Consider the following 21,574-nt stretch of genomic DNA (forward strand, 5'->3'; position numbering starts at 1 on the left):
TATATTTGCTACGAGTTTTAATTAAAACTATCGTTTAATAATACGCGTAGGTAGGTATACCGATTAATAATTGAACTATTTCCAAAATATATTTATAGAGTTTATACAGTCAGTCGGAAGTATTTTAAAACAATAATAATAATATGGTCTTTATAATATAATAATTTATGTTTTATAGTCAACAGTTGTGAAGAATTTATCGTTGTATAGATCGAGGGCAAATCCGCATTGTACGGACGACGGATCAATTTGGAAAACCAAAAAGGTGATGCTAATGACCAAGGTGATGAAAAGATCATAATAATAATATCGTTACTTGAAAACGGTAATAACGATGACGGAGTTTCGTCATTCGGTCGGTACGAAGAAGGTTTTTTCTACTATTTTCCCCTGTTAAATTGTCAACGCTTTACATAATAATATAACAATAAATTATTACGAATAATAAACAGTTATTAAAATGCGTTGTCCAATGTCCATAATATATTATAATATTAAAATAAATATTATTATTATAAAGCTATCAACCTATAAAATGTATATAGGCGATTTCCGCACAACCCTTCAGATGAGCGTATTTACCTATACTGTAATAATGACTGCTAGTGACAACCGTCTGCGCGCATTTTGTACATTTAATAACCTGCGTAATTGTATAGACCATTTGTGCACGTAAAACGTAATAATGTCTTATACATACTGTTTGTAATTATAACAATGTCTATAATAGTCAATTTAATAGCAATACAAATTTTGTAGTAACGCGTGAAATTGAATAGTGTAAAACATAGAATATTGTATGTTATACTAGCTGATCCCGTGCACTTCGTTGCCCGTTAAATGTACCAACTCTTTATATGACTCGAACTTTGTACAATTCGTTATTTAATATTCGGTGTATGGTGTTCAAAATGTATCTTAACTTTTCCGTTTCCCGGAATAAAAATTATGATTCGCAGCAGTATATTATCAGGTAGGCAATCTACCTACGTTAGATCGCGGACCCCGTGCTGTTTATACGCAGGTGTATGATTTAACTCTAAAGTATCAAAGTTATACCAAGTTGGTCGTATTCCACCTATGGTGGATTAATATAATCAATTAATACAAAATGTCAAAATCCTAACCTAACATAACTACTAACATCAGATGAATAAAAAAAAAACCAAATTTAACCATTCCTAAATTAGTCTGTCTTCTTCCCAGATGTTTAATCTACACACAAACATTCATACCAAGCTGAACCCGCGCATTCCGTTGTCCGTAAAAAATTACAACTTAAAAAAATTATGATTGTTCAACTGTTTTTGGATGTAACTTGCTGCAATGTTCAATAATTTGATTTGGCGCTAGTTTGTACCTGATCTGCCCAAATAACCAATAATAAATAAATACTAATTTCTACTGTAGACTGTATCCAATGGCAACTATTTAAAAAATAAATAAAAATAAAATTTCCAATTTCCATCGTGAACCTCAAGATCCCTGTTTGAGCACCTCTTTAAAATTCAAATTTCAACAAATCCTTTCTTAGTGCCCGATGAAATTATTATAAAAATCTATCCTCGAAATTTCAAGTTGATAACTCAAATAGGTTGGGCTCTGCGTTGATTATTGGTAAAGTACACCTTCCTTTATATATATAGATTTTATAATATTTTATTTGCGAATCGCTAAAATTTCATTTTATATATAATAATTAAAATAGCGATTGATTCATCTATGGTAGGAATGAAGTAAATATAAAAATCATATATTATCGTCAGGAATATGGTAATATTTAAATTTAAAATTGCTGTTGGAATTGAAAATTTTTTTTATCGTCTAGAGCTTTTTCGTTTTTGCAAACGGTCTATCAATAATAAATTACAATAGGCACGGTTATTAAAACGTTTCTTAAAACGATCTACACACTCCAATCACCTAAGACAGGTAAAATATCCGAAACGAGTGCAGACGGTCAACCTATAGAATACAATAATTATAAGATAGTAATGTAACATATTATTTAAAACAATATTCACGCGAAAGTCACAACACGACGTTTTCGGTTCCTATATTACAGGAGTGGCCACTAATCTTAATTTTGGGAGCCGCTAAATTATGAAGCTAATATGAGGTGAACCACATTGTTAAGATATGTCTATACAATGAAGACACATTTTTCATTTTATAACAAATGAAGCAACATTAAATGTCAAATATTAAATACCTAATGTTATAATTTATATTATAATATTAAATTTTATTAAACATTTATTTATTTATAGAAATATCTTAGAGCCGCACGAACCTGACTCGTGAGCCTCGTTGTGGCCATCCCTGCTATATTATATGCCTACATATAATTATTATAATATTGTTGTTATACCTACTCGACGATGATATTATATTATTATTATTATTATTATTATTATTATTATTATTATTTTCTATTGTTCGACAAGTGCCGCGCGCAGCGTCACTCGGACTCCTCCTCGTCCTCGTCCTTGATGATGCCCAGGTGCCGGGCCACGGTCTTGACGTTGCTGATGACCTCCTCCTGGACGAGGTTGAAACTCATGGCCAACAGGGCGATGCCGAAGAGCAGGTACAGCGAGCAGAACCATATGCGCAGCTTGGTGTCGTCGCCCTTGTTCATCACCCGTTGGGCGGGCACAAAGTCGCCGAACCCGATGGTGGTGAGTGTTATGAAGCAGAAGTACGCTGAGTCCGGGAACTCCCAGTTTTCCCAGCTCTTGAACAGGAACGCGCCCATGATTATGTAGCTGACCACCAGAAGCACGCACAGCCATATGGGCACGGGCTTGATGTGGTCAGGGTTGTTGTCGTCGAACTCATAGGGTTCCATGTCGTCGTAATAGTCGTTGTACCGGGTCGACCGCCGGGGGTATTGCCGATTCACGGCGAAACCCAGTGGTGACATGATGCGTGGGCTGGGTGCCATCACCTCCAAACGTTTACCTGAGGAAAACGACCGTGGTCGGAGGTGAGAAAATTTTTTTAGAAAACCTCGCATTTGAAACGTTATATCGTTGTTGCGACATAATAATATTATTATAATCTATAATATTGTAAAATGTTTCCCAATATGGAGTAAATATAATATCAAGAGTATATCCATAAATTTAATCTCATATAAATTATTATGAAAACCATTGACATTTTTCATAAGTTAATGATAAAATGATATTCCTATCTGTTTTATTGATTCGGTAAACTTATTTTAAAAAAATATCATAGTATAATGTTGTCTATTAGAGGAACTTAACCTTGCGAGAGTGTAGAACATAAATTATTTTAGCATTCCCTAATTTTACACCTAATGGTCACTTATATACCACCCAAATAAATCAAATACGCCATTACATCGGCCTCGCAGGCACAAATTTCATAGTTATTTGGGTGAAGGGGGCTGATATTTTTGTGTAAATATTCTGGGGGTAATTATATTTTTAAAAAAATCGTTAATAACGACGAGAATTTCAATGGCGTTTTAATGTCGAGTTAGTATACCTATACAACCGTAAGCGCAGCATACGTATTTATTTTATATGAGATGAATTTATGCATTTATATTGCATAAAATTACATAAAAATACAGTTATTATATGTACACTCAAATACTTGTTGATAGTAGTCATTGTCGTTATATGTATTCATTTTTACAAGAAACTTGTTCAGTTTTCATTTTATTTCATCTCTTTTTAGTAACATTTTCATTTTGAAATTATGTATATAAGGATTGCCAAATCGGTATACACGAACATTTGCTTTTATTCAAATAAAAACTATTGAAATAAATGTCACGAACTTATTTGAACTTTATTCATAATATTGTAATGCTATCATAAAATATATAATATTATACCTTTAACCCTTTTGGCTTTCAAAGATAATCATCGAATGTTTTTAAGTTTAAAGTACGTTCGTATATATTTCATAACTTGTCTTTTGATGAATTGAATAAACTTCGAATGGCAAAAACACGATGTCTTTACCGATGCATTAGCATACTAATTAGATGTGAAATATAGGTTAAATAAATAAAGTTTAGACTATAGATAAAGATAAAACAAAACGTAAGCAAAATTTAAGCAAAATCAAACTATATATACATATATATAAATAATACGTAGGTACTTAAAATTTATCATAAACATGACGTATTTCAAAAGCACACCGTCTAAATGTGCATATTAAAATGTTCAACATTATTCAAACGTTTGCATTTGTACGGCAAACTGTAAATTCGTGTTTACGAATCCTACTCATATAAACATTTACCGTACAGTTTAATCTACGTATTATGTATATTATTTTATAATTACCGACGATTATATAAAACGCGTCATACTTGAAAACAAAAAAAAACAATTCAGAACCTTTTAACTCCTATAACGATATAATATTATTTTAACAGTACATCCGTTAGAGATTACAATAAAGCGCGATATAATATAATAATATTATGATACCTACCTATAATAATATAATAAATGACGTGTTGGATAATGAAATAGTATGTGCCACTGTTTTCGTTTTTATCCATAAATAACAGCAGCAGCAAACGATGGTAAAAACCGAAAACCTAATCTTAGAGCGATTTATCCCCACACTGGTAAGTTGCGAAAAAAACATCACCCCCATTTACCCCGTTCTATTATATTCAGCCCTTCCTTCCATTCCACTCCGTACAGCAAACTATAAGTTCGTGTTTACAAATCCTATTGATAAAAACACTAACCATACAGTTTAATCCACGTATTATGTATATTTTATAATTACCGACGATTATATAAAAACGCATCATACGTCTTGAAAACAAAAAAACAATTCAGAACCTTTTAACTCGTCCACGATATAATATTTAAAAAGTTAATATCCGTTCACGGTTACAATAACGGGAGATATAACATAATATTATAATACCTATAATAATATATGACGTGTTGGATAGTGAAATAGTGTGTGCCAGTGTTTTCGTTTTTATCCACAAATGACAGGAGCAGCAAACGATGGTAAAAACCGAAAACCTAATCCTAGAGCTATTTCTCCCCACACTGGCAAGTCGCGAAAAAACATCGGGCTTACCGCAATTTACCCCCTTTCTATTATTTTCTCCTCTCCCGTTCCACTCCCCGTACGGGGGAGGGGGGGTTATTTTCTTTGCTTACCCCACGCAGACTAATGATGCCCTGGAAAAATTCACGTCCGAGCTGGTTTAGTAGCTGGTTTAGTAGTTTAGCTGGTATCGGTGGTCAGGGGGGATGTGTATGTAGGGGGAATGATGGTCCTTGAGATTTTATTATATATATATTATGTCCCTGGTTGTTCTATGGAAACTTAAATTATGTTTTGCCCGGCGACCGCCACCTATACGTCACAACATTATTCGTTCCGCAGTCGTATCACTAAAACGTCCAATGCCGCCGTGGAATAGCATCCTTACATACCTCGTTTTACGAGTGCTTTGTGCATTTTGAATTCGAAATATTGATCTTGTACTACACCACGACGGCCGATTTTTATTCGTCAGTGAAATGCGAGATTTCTGGTTATATTCCTATACAGTTTTGAGTCAATACCTAACCGAGTCGACTCGAACGAAATAGTTTGTTATTTTGGAATGAAGAATAGCTAACGGTCCAATCTAAAACCATTCGTATTATATTATATACAGTCGCAACAAGAGGTCCATTTAGAGATCAATAAGCCTACAAACACAGTGGAGGTATGATAATGATGGTCAATGATATTAATCCGTTGCAAAGAGCTTAGCAAATATAAATTAATGCGTTTTTAATCATACAAATAAAGAAAATTATTATCGAATAATTCACGTAAGCTAAAATGTACGTACTATCAATCTGTAATTTATATTCAATTTTTTTTTTCAAATATTAATAACTTATTTTTAAACTATAGTAATTGTTTAAAACGATATTCTGCTTCATAAGCTCTTACACGGCCCTAGACCTAAAATTTTGTTTTTTTCACATAAGAGAACAATATTACAAAGGGGAGCTATTATTATAGAGCTGATTATGATATTGTGTTTTGTTTTTAATTTTCTAAAGGTACTCATCCAAATTAAAATATAACATTCGTTAAATACGTACATTTTTATGTAAAACTAATAAGCTACACTAAACCTATACAAAATGTACTCAACCATGTCATCATCAACGTGCAAAAATACTGTTAAAAGTATGCACAGTGAAATTATTTGAAATTAAATTTCATAGACATAAAACAAAATATATTAAAACATCTATTAATAATTTAATTTTAACATATTATTGTCATTAAATGTAAACTGTTTTATTTCATCAAAACATAACTGGGCGTTAAAAATTTTCATCGCTGCAAAACTGAATAGTACCTAGGTATAGATTATCGTTGTAGTGGAGTTCATTGCGAAGTTATTTTAAATAGGTACTTACCTATATATTTTCACGTGGACAAAATTCGTGTTTGTTTTGGTTTTACGATAATAGGGACAAGTAAGTATTATTATAATTTTAATCCCCCCTCCCCTATCCTAGTCCCCTGCTAACTTTTGAGTACCTATATAGAGATAACTCAATAGACCCTTATTATATTACAACAAAAAATTAATACAAATTATTAAAAACAACCTCGTTACGAAACGCATCAGATACAGTTGTGCCGATGAGTAATTAATATATCGTATCATCAGCACCGGTAGCGGAGGCGCTCGAATTAGTTCCGTTTGCTGCCGATGATTTTCTTCCGGTCGTTCGGAAACGCGCGCGCAAACGTCCGATTACGAGACGCCGGCATGGCAAACGTCCGTTTCGGCCCAGTCCTCATTCGAAGCCGGTCCGAAATTTCTGTTATCAGCACACGCACACACGGATGCAAATTTTTTTTAGAAGATGTTATGGATGAGGAAAGGAAGTTTTGATTAATTTAGTCTTACGACCGAAAACGTACGCGAGGAATCAATATTTTAGGGGTCTACATTACTACATATTAATATAATGTGATGACGGTCGCAACTAATTTCATGAATCATATTATGGTAATTGGAGAAAATAAGCTACTCTAAAGTGTAAATCTTTGTTTACAGGTGTACATATGTAATGTGTATAATATACATATTACCTATATATTTATTTTTATATATATATACCTAATTGTATGTAAGACGAAGAAGGAAAAACCAATTATTATCAGTATAGCCATGTGTATATTTGTGTGTGTATGTGTGCGTGTGTGTGTATGTCATTTGTGACGTTTTCCTCATATACGCACCCTTACCGCCTCCACCGCCGCCACAGCCTCCGCCGCCCAAGAATTCTTCTCGAGACCTACTCTGATTGGAATTCCGATGTCTCGAACGGAATTTCGGTTTCGGGTAGTAATCCTGGTCAGGATGGTCCATCGGCAGCATGTCCACGACCAGATGCTGAGGTGTTTTGCTCCGGCTGTTTGTCCGCAACGTGCCAGACGGTGTTTCCGTCGCTAAATTCGGCGCAGCCGAGTGACCCCGGATGTTCCGGCGGATCTCGTGGCTTTGCTTCGGATGAACTGCAAAAACAGACACCGGAAATAATATTCGTTTGTTATGCACATTGTAAAACACACGGGTAACGACCACGACGACCACGACCTCGACTAAACCACGACCAGACGAGACCAGACGAGACGAGACGAGACAATAGACGTTCACGATTCACAACAGATTATACTCCACGACGAGACGACACCACCGGGGACGAGTGATATAATACCATATTATTAATAAATATTTATTAGCGACACAACGTGTTCGGAATGATAAATAGTACCTACATATGGTAATATTTTCACGGGCACAATAATTACACTTAATTATTGTCATTTATGCTAAAGGCTACACTTTTATGTATTATACATTATTATACCAATCAAAATTGACAGTAACAAAAATGCGTCGGCCTATAGAAATAACTGTTTTTGCCATTTGAAAAAAATAAATATGTTTTTGTGCGTGTAAACATAGATACGTTTTACAACAAATCAAACGTTTTCATCGACTTGTGAAAAAGCCGCCAATCAAAATTGACGGTTATTTAAAGTCACTCTTCTAACTATTTGAACACTCGGCATAATATTATAAAGTGTATACGAGATGTACTAGATATGGCATGACTGAATCGCGTTAGGGGTTTTTAATCTGTTTTTTTTTTTTTAGTTTTCGGACAAATTACATTATCATCTCAGACGACTGTCACCTATCGTACCGGACTCTAAACACTACTATACAGCGCTGTGCACATAATAAGCAATTCGTATTGCACAGCTTTGGTGTATATTTATTTTTTTTTTTTTTGCCGCCTTATTGCGTATGTTTAGGAAATTGTTTTAGTGCATCAAATTTTGCCTACCAGCTAGCTCTACAACGTGTAATTTCACGCTAATGCAATTCCGAGATTTTATTTGTTTAATACACTTTGGCCAATTTATTTTGTATTTCATTCAACGAAATGGGCATCAATTCTATTCAATCTCAAAACGTAAAACTTTTTTAGGTTCATTACCAAGAGTACCGAATACTTAGAACAACTTTCGTTACAAAAATGTTAAGTTATTTTGTTCGCTGAATCGATAAGATCTGCAGTTGTAGCATTACTGTCCCCTTTAACGATAATATATATCTCCCAGGCTGAACACTGTTTTTCACCGAAGTCATACGTAACGACGGTATCATTTACACAATTTTCTTATGAAAGAAAACTCTTGAATCCCATATAAACAAGGATCGGATAGGTGGACATTTTGGAAAGCTCAACACTGTTGGATTTATCAACACCGTTAACAAGACGACGTGACTAATATTATACGATGCGCTAAAATAATAATACATTATAGTTCCATTTATAATCGTATTAATGTGTTCTATGTTCCAGTGAGTTTTTGTTCAATATCTCTTGGCTTAATTTTAGACACATATTGTAATCCTTTTCGTACTTTGTCTCATCACTTCGTACTTGTGGTCTCAATAATCCTATCAACACGATGACAGTGTGTGTTAGGTACACATGTCACACGATTCGCACTTCATCATAATATTGCATCGAGTGAGCTGCGGAAATGCAACTGTCTATAGATATAAAAAAAAATCCTATCGTATTGACAAGTTTATTTTTATATTTAACTTTTTAAACTAGTCGGGCACACCTTGCAGCTCACTAAATAGTTGAAGTTAAATCAATTATTATTATTGTCAGTATCGAAAATAATATATCAATAACAATGTATACGTCTTGAACTCTACGTTTAAGTTATTAACATTAAAAAAAAAGGTAAAAAAAATATATATATAATTATTAATTTCTATAATTTGGTTTACATCAAATTCTTAGTTAATTGTTTATCGATAGATAATATAATAATTGATAAAGAACACATAAATATAATAACAATATAATGTCACCATATAACCCAACAACTATACATTCTGTTTTACAGTCAAATAAACGTTATGGGAAAAAAATGTCCGTAAAATACAATATATGTGTAGCGGTGTCTTCGAAAAACCTAGTCATAATGAAATCTTTAAACATAAAATAATGACTTTGACGTTCTTTTGCTGTACATGATATTTTAACATCTTATGCTTAATAATTTTCTTAATAAGTCATTAAACAAAATGAACGACAGGCAGAACTTACACTATCTGCTGTAGGTAATTAGTTGAATAATTATAATATTTTATTTGACATATCCATTACAAATATCACAGTATTTTTGTTAGTTACTGTCATTGGGATTTTCAGAATGAAGCTCGTTCCTCGAACAACTTAGGTAAAGTATAGCCAATACATTTAACCAAAATAATTTCACATAAGCAAAATATGTATAACAAAAATAATATTAATGAGATTTTAGATTAGAAATACTTTTGACTACCTATTATTTTGTATAATTATTACAAATTTCAGGCTGGTTCACTTTTGTGGGAAATCGTGTGTAATAAATCTACTTTAATTTTAATTATTTATCCCATTCCCGCACTTTATTCATTTCGTGTTAATGTATTTTAATTTTAGGTACCTAACTTTCAAATTAAATTAAAACGGCTGAAATGCATCCAGATTAAGGGATATGAACTACCGGTTAAATGTATTGCATTTTAATCTTATTTTTAAATTATTAACATACACTCAACAGCATATATGCATAATATTTATACTATTTATAAAATAGAAATATGTAACATGGGAAATAAAAAAAATCTTATTAAACGTACATTTTATTAGTTACTTACAACATTATAACGATAGGTCTTAGGTAGCAATAATAAAATAACTATATCTGTTTTTTAATTATATTTCATAGTATCGTATTTACCTTTAAATTGATCTTTATTTTATCGTAATATTTATCGTAGGTACTAATTATTAGGTACTTATTATTTTTTTTTTCTGGTTTTAATCAGCATAATAGCCAAACAAATCATCTTTATAAGTTTATATTATAAAATAAAGTAAGCATCATTATTTTATATAGGAACATGCAATTGCATTGTTTTACTACGATAAATTATATAAATAAAATGAGAATTGTTGTCGCGAGTAATTTATGTCTTAAATAAAAGGTTGGCAAAATATTATACAATTGAATAAGGTATACAACAAGTTTTGGACTTGTAAGCGATTCGGTGGTGAAAAACTCAACTTCATAAAAACTTTGGTATGACTTTGTAATAAATAGCATAAATAAACCAAATAGCGAACCACATTTACATATTTATTTTCTTCATATTGACATTTCCGATGAAGTTTATTATAATAAGTATATGTTTTGAATAAGAATGAGATACCTGACACGCGTATCACGTAAAAAATATATTAAAATTAATAAGGAACAAAATAAATAGTACTTATGTTTTTGAATACTATTGAATTATCCAATATTTGTTTAATTCAAAATATATTATATTTGGAATAATCAATTTCAAACAGTAACAGCAAAAACGTAAAACCGTAACGGATTTCAATGTCACTTCTGTTTACTAACTAATCAGGATTAGATCCTCGTGAAAAGACAATATATTATATAATATAACCTAATAAATGTATAGTAACCAAAATAAAATATAAAATAGCGTAATATTAGAAAATATTAATAAAAAGTGTGTTACATTGTTATGTTAAAGTAGACTACAAAATGTATATGAATTTAATGTATGTACACTGTTCAGGTTATCTTTTTTTTTCTTGACAAAAAACATCGCTAACAAGGAACAACACTACACCTTGCTATATAGCCTATTATTAATTATATTATTTTATTAATTACATTAGACGTTCAGGCGCATTATATTATGCGTATGAACCTTCTACCGAAGCATATTTGAAATGTCTCGGAAATGTAATTATTATAAATCATTGGAGAAATAAGGAAGCTATAATTTATTTACAAGGTTTTTCATTCTTTCTGCAAACAGTTTTATGTTACTGTATGCCAACACATAAATTGTATATATACACATACGTATTTATATATAAAATATATAGTTCAGTTAGAAACGTCCAAACAGTAAAATGTCATAGAGCAACCTACCCAGATTAATGTCACGTCTGAGTTTTCTATTTCGTAAAAAATTCAATTTATATTGTTCTAGGTGAAAAATAATACGGAAAAACAAGTGAGACAATAACAGTGGTTAAAAAAAACGTCGAAGCGAATACAAAACCAAATAGCAATAAATACCTACTTAAATATTACAATCGTAAATATTCAATGATTGTGTAAATCCTTCGTTCTTATTATAGTTATTACAGATTGTGCTTTGAGTGACCCAATACGATGTAATTAATTTATATATTACGTAATGAGTAAAAAAAAAAAATTTTATTCAACTGTAACTTGGAAATATGAAAAATAAATAACTAAATTTTATACATAGGTAATATATAATTATTATAAAATGTATTATACTCGTATTAATCATTATTATAAATTATAAACTAATTAATTTAAACTATTATTAGTTTTAAATTGTTTTCTACATGTATTGTTCGTTTTTTTTTATTCATATCGAGTTTTTCAGTAATTACCGTGTTAGTTTTAAGTTGAACTTTACGTTTTGAATATATTGTAAAATTATATAATAACTGTTAAATACAGAGTGTAAACTATTAAATTATTTTATAACGAGCATCTATTGATATATTGTAATATTAGGTACATTAATTTGTTTTTCCGTATCAATATTCACATTAATTTGCATTATATTCGTCAATTATTGGGTATTTATAATTTTTGCCATTAAAATATGGTTTATCTCAACACATTATACAACCATGGAAAATACTATAGTTTTTCTTTTTTTTTATTATTGATCTTAATCATCGGCAACTTTGGCCATTAACATTTTGTAGGGAGATTGCAGTTGGTTGAGGTTACGTGTATGTGTTGCGACGATTCGTCACTAAATACCCAAACGGTCGCCCATCTGGGAACTCGCGACGCTAGCCAATGCTTGACCTTATAACATGTTAGTGAGTGAGGCCAATAACCGAGCCACACCAGGCCCCACTATAATATATTTTATTGACGTTACAGTCAATGGAAATTGTAAATTATGAGGATGACGCTGTTACTTTGATTATGTCAATACTTGTCCAAAAATATAACAGACATTTTTCGAAAACTTACTTCTTCTAGATTCTTCCCTGTCCAGTGCATATTTGTTAAATAAAATCGATGGCACTTGCTGCAGTTCTGGTCCATCTAGTTGATCACCGTCGGAATAACTTGGATCTAACAAAATGAAAAAATAAATTTAAAATACCATCCAATGATTAAAATAAACCCTATTAATTTTCATTGTCCTCCATAAAATAGTCACATTGGTACAGTTGGGTACTTAACTTAATGTCATCGCAATACATTATTAATCCAACACACAATTATATTGATGGTTTTTCCCAGTAAAATGAATGATATATATATACGATTTTTAAAATGTAACTGAAATACTATGGTATATCATTTCCCTAGAATGAAAAGGTCTTACGTTCAAGAAGATTCTTATAAAAATAATCTTTATCCAGACTAAACATTTCTCTGGGGAATAATATATAAGTAAAAGTATATAATAAAAGTAAAAACAAAATGACGCAAATTGATTCTTTAGAAAACTAAAACAAGATGACGTATTGAATAATCTTTGATAAGCGAATATTATTTGAAACAGATTATTATCAAATTTTTGTTTAATACTCATTATGAAAGTTTTATGTAAAAAATTTGCAGTTTTCGTGAATATATTATATTATATCTTTTATTAAATTATGGATGTTAAAAATGTTTCTAATTAAAAATAATAATCAATATAGGTATATTATTAAAATTAAATAGCAGGTATTTCTCGTAATGTACATCATAATCTATATAAGTCACAATTTGCGTTTAAACAAATAATTCGTAAAACATTAAGTACCTAAAGAATTATTATAAATGCATAATAATATTATTTGGATCCAACTTATAATATATACGCACTACGCGCATGTAACGAAATTAAAATATTAAAATATTTAACCATGTTCTTGGTCCTGGCCAGGCAAAACATAAGTCCTAATTTTAAATTTATAATGTGTTTTAATGGTTTTATATGGTTTAAAATTCATAATACGTAAAAGGAACGTTTATTATAATTAATGATATCTACGTGCGTTACTGGTTTTTACTCCACATAGGTGTACTTTGTAGTTCACATTTTGGGAATATTTATACGAATGAAAGGTGTTAGTGAAATGAAAAACTATATCTATTAAGTTTCTATAACTATGTTGGTACTTTGGAGTAAGACCGTAGTTTTAATGTTAGTTTTTAAAGATAATTTACGATCCTGCATTAAAACCAAATTTATTACGGTGCTAATGATTTGTTTAATAACTATGAAAGTAGTAAACTTTGAAAAATATAAGAAAACATCAAAACATTGTTTGGATCGATCTAACTTTTCTACTTCTCAGCCCTCGGGTTTTATCAGTTAATATTTATTTTATTTCCACAACAATCATTTTATGAACATAAATTAATAATAGGTATACACTTATATATACCTACCTACATAATAAGTTTTAGTTTCTAACATCAATTTTCTATTTCAAATTAATATTTATTTATGAGTACATATTATTTTCATTTTGACAGTAAGTACAGTAATTTTTTTTTAAACTGTTAAATTTGAATGTTTTAAGCATCATCAAAAAAAATTTTAATCTCCTAAAATTTAAAGGATTACATTTTTGATATTTGATCAATCACAGTTGTGAGGGACATGAATCTTTCATGCATAGATATACAATACAGTTCTCGTTTGTAAAACATCTACCTATAATTCGTTCGCTGGATTACAGTTGTGATAAAAAATATTTACTCGGCGTTTATCCAACCCATTCAACTTAACATTCACTAAACTTAAACATTTATCGGGACACAACCATTACACCAATATACATAAATATTATATCTATTGATACACAGCATAAGAAAAATTTTCGAGTTCTCCAAATGTATATAATATTATTGATTTGGTTTTACTCCGACTTACAAATATTTATATAATACGATATGTATACTGCAATAATGGATACCTTGTACTCGATATCGTCCGTGGTAATAATGGTTAGCATTATTTCGGTGACCACTGTTTTGACTGGTCGATCTAGGCTTAATGGCCGGGGAGTGCCTTCTTAACGGTACGGTGTCGGAGTACCTGGACTGCTGTGAATATCGGTTAGGGGCTTTAACGGGCATCCCGCCTCCGAACATGGCGTATTCTCTTTCCATTTTATCGTAATATCTAGCGAAAAATGTATAAAATAAATCGTGAGAACGATACAAAAATCGCATCGAGCTACTATACTCTACTACTCAATATAGCTGATATATTTCACCTGCATTCGGTGTCCGAATAAGAAGATCTGGTGTAACAGTCCGACATTCCAAGAGCACTGTCTGCGGATCTCTGCGATATTCGACCCGTTCTCTTAAGTGACGTGGTTCTGGAACTAGAAAAATAGATAATCGTACAAAATTTCTTAAAAAAATACGCTCGTCGGATTACGCTGCAGCAGTGTATTGCAACATTTAAGCCTCGTTCTATAGAGCCGACTTTCGAAAATAACAATCAAGTATTTTTTTTGGGGGGGCTTTACCAAAAAAGATTTGTCAACTAATCATATTATGTTAAGTTGTTTAATACGGATTAAGTACTGGAGGTACTCTATGCACGCATGAAACGTGATGACTTAATATTATGTCTATAAAATAATAATATATTTATATGTAATACTAATTTAACAACTATTGTATACGGAAATCCGAACTTAAATTAATCCTACGTTACCCAACTAAATAATTAAAATATTTCAAAAATCTTAAATTAGTAATTACCATATTATTATATTATAAATGATAGTACCTAATAATATCCAGTATAATCCAAGTCCGACTAAAGAAAAATATACAATATCTAAAACTAAAAAATCGGTTCTATCTAATAAAAATAAAAAATATAATATTGAATGTCTTTGCACAAGCGTAAATAAAATGTCTATAATTCATATTATGTGATTTCGATTAAGTGAGACAACGATTAAAATGAAAACAATTAAATAATTGAATTATATACAAATAATGATATGCTCACGATCAATGTTGACGCAGCTTAATATAATGATCCTCCCTTACATACCTATACTGGCTATACTTGAAAGACAGTAACTGCACAAAAATACAACATGATCAATAAACAATATAATATATTATATATATAAACGCAATGCATTAAATTCTGGTGATACAACTATACTGGATGAAGCCAAAACCCATTAGACTTGACGTGCAATACCTAGTGCTATGTGGGTCATTAGGGAATTATATATAACAAGTGAACGTGCTTTGACTGGGTTAAAATATGTAAATCCAAAACCGGGTACATATATATATATATATACGCTTAAAATCTTACCCGCCATGTGATCTTGTAGTGGACCTTTGACTGCGGGATCTCCTTAGAGACTGCACTCGTCTCTGCCGCCTGGTGCACGTGTAGCAACATACTTTCCAGTAGAGGAACCTGAAGGAATGCGCCATTATGTCACCGATATTAGACAGGCACAGGAGCATCAGCGGTATACCGACAATCGCGTAAAATATAGTGGCTATTTTTCCGTTCAGGGTTTTCGGAGCGATGTGACCGTAACCTAAAACAAAACAAATTTTTAATCAACTGAAAAAGCCGTCCATATACAATTTGAAACATAATATCGATGACATGCGGTTATAAGCGAACATAATATTGACATGACGCGTAGTACGGAGAATTACACATTTTTCTGGAACCACAAATTATTATTGTTTGAAAATATTTAAAACAATTCCATTTTAAGAATAGATATTTAATATCCTATACAGTTCAACTTCTTGTGAACAAAATACTGCAAACATCAATAAGACAAACAATATTTTGAAAAAAATTGATGCGTTAACCATCGATATATGCACGGCGATTTCGTAGGTTCCTTATTAAACACAAACAAGTTGTTTTAATTATCAGTCTAGTGATATGGAGGGTGGGTTGCCAGTGTTATTATTATTTATTATTATCAAACACTGTAAGACACCAAAGCTCTTTACTAAATACTTGGTGAATATTTATCAAACACGTTTATCTAAAGTGCCTTATATGCGAGACTAAAGTGGTTTCGTAAAATCATCGGGCCAAGTGCGGTTCTACTGATTAAAGTTTAACAATAGTTAAAATGACTTTCTTATTTAAACAACAAAGCCTGCTTAATTAAACAAAGTTTTTTTTATACTAAAATACTGTAAGGCAGGTTGACTGTAGAGACTCGAAAATAATGTACTGTAAGCAAACTCTGTAAATCAGACACAATAAGTAACAACCTAAAGCTTAAAGTGATTTCAATTAGTCAACAAAAAATAAAAAATTATTTGTAATCAATCATGTTTTGTTATCATTATATAATAATGAAACCAAATTGATAATCGGAAAATTAATATATATTTGACGTTCGTAAAGTTACGTTGTCACAACTATGTCCAATCGATCCAATTTTAATGTAATTTACTTGCAGCTAATTTGTAACAAATTTCCACGTCGATAAATAACTTGCAAATTTGTCATACATTTTTTACGGCTATACAGACAAACATAAGTCTACGATTGTAATAAATTGTGCTTTGTTTAATAAAGCAGTATAAATTATTTGGTGATACTCGATAAACTGTTTCTATTGTTTTACTTTTGGTGGAATTTTAAAAGCTGCATCTCAACTTGCGTCACTAGTATAATACATTTAAAACTTTTAACTTATGACACTTTAATTTGTTTACCTAATCGTAAAGTTCAAACAAAATTCAAATTTCAAACAATTAAGGAATTTTTACATACTTTCTTTTTTTTTAATTCACGCCTTTACTCGTATACTATATCAGAAAAAGTGTCTAAAGAAAAAAATCTCGCTCAGTATCGTATACATTAGTTTATGAGCCGCAAAGGTTAGTCTAAAATAAAATAACAGGAATGCGAGATACAATTTTGTTTAATTAAGTATACGCAATACTATATTACTTCTAAAATGATTTGTTTTTAAGACTATGTCAAACTATTTGCCTAAAAGTATATAACATTTTAGGAACTAAGGTCTAAGAAAATGGTATTTAATTACTAGATATATCATATATAATGTACTTGACAAAAATCTATAGATGAATTACACAAAATTGAAAGAGACAAAAATCTTAAAACTTTCGTGTCAACCAACGTCATTTCATATTATTATTTAAAATATTGTTATAATGCTATACACCAAATTTATATAATATGATTATTGATTATAATTTAACACTAACTACTTTTCATAACTTGATTCATTAATTTTTTTGTTGATGGTTATATTAACTCAATTATGATAATGAAAATTAACTGAAATTTAAAATATTGGATCTCTTTAAATATGTCAAGAAAAATAAATGTTGAGTACCAACCTAATTTGTATTTTATTAAAATTAGGCATAAAAATAATATTACGAAAAACAAAATAATAAAAATTGTATGTTTAAATAAATTACATGGTAAAACGCAATATAATATAATTATATAAGATGTTAAACAATTAGTTTAATGACGTGGATTGTTATTAAAAAAATGTATGCGTATAATATTATTTGTCTAGTTTATTAACAAATTACCGTGTTAATTACTATGCCAGTTATTAAATTATGATTAAAACAAATCTTTTGTTGTTTTTTTTTATTAAGATTATATCTAAGTGGTGATGTATTTTCAATCAAGCCTTGTACCTTAATACCAATGTATTTATGCGATAGTTATTCAATAAATTCTCATATTATATTGTGTGCAATGTATATGATTGTAGGTAACTGCAATGATCTGTATATACAATAATGGTGACCAATGTTTGGAGTTGTATACACTTTTTGTCAGAATTATTTACAAAAAATAAAAACAAAATAATTTATCAAAAATTATAAAACACAAACAATTATTGCACTTACTGCTATACGCTTATGTAATAAAAACACTTTTTTCACAAGTTTTAAGTCATAACATTAAATATCACCTTTAAGTAAAATGATTGATGACACAAATCCATAAGTATCTATAGTATTGTTTTGAATTTTAACTGTATTACTCGACGTCATTACATATACCATCACTGTAGAAATGTCGAAAATATAGGATCAATAAAATATACGATAATCATATAACAGTTATAAGAAATTAAGAACAAGGGCTATGTACTGGGTTTAGCTTTGATTAGCGAAAAAAAATACGTTTCCTGTCGTCGCTTTACTCGCTCCCAGCAATCGTCAGATCTATAGGCGGACAAATCGATTTTCGTTCACTTTCCGAAGTGAAAACTACGACTCATGCAATTATAATCTTAAATCTTATATTAATTAGCCATGGCCTGAACATATTATACATAGACGAAGGAAAAAAATAATCGAATAAAAAAATACATCCTCACGTGTCACAGCGCGACCGGGATATATATCAATAGAGATTTGTAACGCTCTACATGCACGTCGTCTGCGTCGTCCACCAAAAAAGATCCAACCAAATAGAGAGGGTCGGTTTTATGCTCGAAGCATAAACATGCAGAAACACACACACACACACACACACACATCCTGTCAACCTAAATATGCACGCACAGTTCACGCTTATCCGGTGGACGATGATTCGTAAGTTTTTCGTTAATTTAGGTTTAATATACTGTATTACAGCCTACTTGTAATTATGTGTATCGATCGTCGAGCGCATTGAACCACGAGAAGTCTTTTTTTTCATCGTCATGTTATTATTTCGCCACCTCGACGGCAATAATCATATAAATAATATTACGACGCCAACAGATTTTACTTACGACATCACTCTTTAAACCACAGTATAATTTACAGGGCGATTCACCGAGCATTCACACTCTCCTTTTATCCTTTAATAATGTATTTTTGAAATTGTCGAGAAGATATTATATAGGTATGTAAGTATAAGCGTATATAGTATACTGAAAGAGCATAATCTTTTTAAATTACGTTTAGATTCTTTTTACACAATTTGAGAAGTGTTCTGTGGAGACACGATCTTCTTTTTTCATCTACTTTTTACACTGAATTTTCATGTGTTTTATTTTTTTTTTTAATGTTAATGCTCCTAAAAATCAAAATTCAGACGGTTAGTTTATTATCATTGTTATTTGTTAGTAGATAAAGTTTAGCGTATCTATAGCCTACTATAGAGTATAGACCGAGATTTAGATGCATCGACATTTTCATATGTATTGTTTAGTGGCTCTCATTTTTATCGCCTTGGGCCACGAACCAAAACCTACCGAACACATCGTAAATGGTATAAAAAATACATGCATTTGAAAATAATATTATAGTCTTTAACGACTTTAATTAATGAACATATAAAATCCAAAATACAGAAATCGAACAAATGACAGGATTAAAGGGTAATGAGCATCATGATTGATGAATCGACATATATAATACATAATATACATAATATATTATAATATATTATTGTGTTTATATTATATAGTGTCCGAAAGTATTTTATAGGTACATAATGGAAACCTGCGTTGATTCTCGGGATGACAAAAATGTAGGAAGTCGTGTAGGTATAGAGTATACAAAAAATGACGACCTCGTTTCGATTTGGTTTGTTGTGCATATATAGGTAGGCTTATTATTATAGTATAGGTACCTCTATAACGATTATTGTTATTATTTTATTTTTCACAGTCGTGGCAGACGGATACGTGGGGGCGCGCCATCGTCGGTTTCCGTATAAATTATAATATTATTGCAACGATGACCTAACCGTATAATCGTCTACCTATATAGTTATTCAACTCGGTCGCTCACCAAACAATAATATTATACAGACACCGGACGACTTTCGCACGCATCCCAAATCCCAAGCCATTGTTTTTCACTTGCGATTCACCGCAAAAACAAAAACAAATACCGAAAGATGCACGCGAGCCGGGTACTGACCCAGGTAGCGAGTGCGTTGTACAATAATCGACAACATTCGATTCGATGTCCTCTCGACTGAAAGCCGCTTTGAAAATAAAATAGAAATCCCTGTACAGACATAATATCTCGATACGTATTCGGGATCCCTCGTTGGACGGCACTATACTTATAACCATGTTTAATAATCCTTTTCGGTGACCTTTAGCATCCGTTCACAAAGTACAATAGTACGCAAGTGGGATGATTGGCCAATGTTTTATTATACAGGGTGATTCGCGGCCAACCATACTCACCCACCGATTTTGTCCTAAAATAATATACGTATACATAATTATTCAAAATATAACGTTTGGAATATATTTTAAAGAACGTATTTTTAAATAAGTAGTTTGATGACTAATCTCTTTTAATACAATACAATTGTTAAACAGAATAATGATGATCTTTTGGATAATTTTAATTCATAAAAATCGAAATTCGAACGATGGGTTTCCGAGTTATTTAACTGTATTTACTACCTATTAAGGATAATAGTACTTAAGTGGTAACAGTTTTACAAAAAAAATAAAATATATTCGTATTTAAATCTAGTAAGTACCTACTCTTTATACTCAGACAGTTAAAGAGTTATGAATAAATTAATAACAATCATCATGATTATTTCTAAATCATTATAATAGTCCCCTATCTCCTAAACATAAATTATCGAGGATTATATTATCTTTATGTCTTAAAGCTTATTAACTAAAAAACTATACTTGTTTTAATTTCAATTAATGTAAATCGACATTTAAAAAAAAATCATATCCTTACAATAGATAATATAAAATAGTGTACACTCATTTGAACAAAAAACTTTATTGCCAGGACACTTCTTCTGATAACAAAACAAATTTATACCTATAATTATAACTCTTCAGTATACATAATAATCAGAGTTTAATTATAAATAACTTGAGGAAAATTGTGGTGAGCATAATTCTTTGTAAATCACCCTGTATGA

General features: G+C 30.8%; 1 protein-coding gene across 3 annotated transcripts in view; it reads right to left on the reverse strand.

Annotated features, from left to right (window-relative positions):
* Positions 1-2,221: 2,221 nt before the first annotated feature.
* The window catches only part of LOC100164681, a 56,938-nt gene continuing 37,585 nt past the window's right edge, over positions 2,222-21,574 (reverse strand). Inside the window, exons 3-8 of one of the 3 annotated variants that reach the window (XM_008188905.3) lie at positions 16,004-16,238; positions 14,928-15,041; positions 14,625-14,833; positions 12,676-12,780; positions 7,288-7,557; positions 2,222-2,964 (exon numbers count right to left, since the gene is read on the reverse strand). In XM_008188905.3, coding sequence (XP_008187127.1) covers positions 2,462-2,964; positions 7,288-7,557; positions 12,676-12,780; positions 14,625-14,833; positions 14,928-15,041; positions 16,004-16,238 — 1,436 coding nt within the window. In that variant the 3' untranslated portion in view covers positions 2,222-2,461. Of the gene's footprint in view, positions 2,965-7,281; positions 7,558-12,675; positions 12,781-14,624; positions 14,834-14,927; positions 15,042-16,003; positions 16,239-21,574 lie in introns of all 3 variants that reach the window. The other 2 variants (XM_001945973.5, XM_016807720.2) reach the window with 2 other exon arrangements.

The sequence above is a fragment of the Acyrthosiphon pisum genome, chromosome A1 (assembly GCF_005508785.2).
Source record: "Acyrthosiphon pisum isolate AL4f chromosome A1, pea_aphid_22Mar2018_4r6ur, whole genome shotgun sequence".
Taxonomy (NCBI): domain Eukaryota; kingdom Metazoa; phylum Arthropoda; class Insecta; order Hemiptera; family Aphididae; genus Acyrthosiphon; species Acyrthosiphon pisum.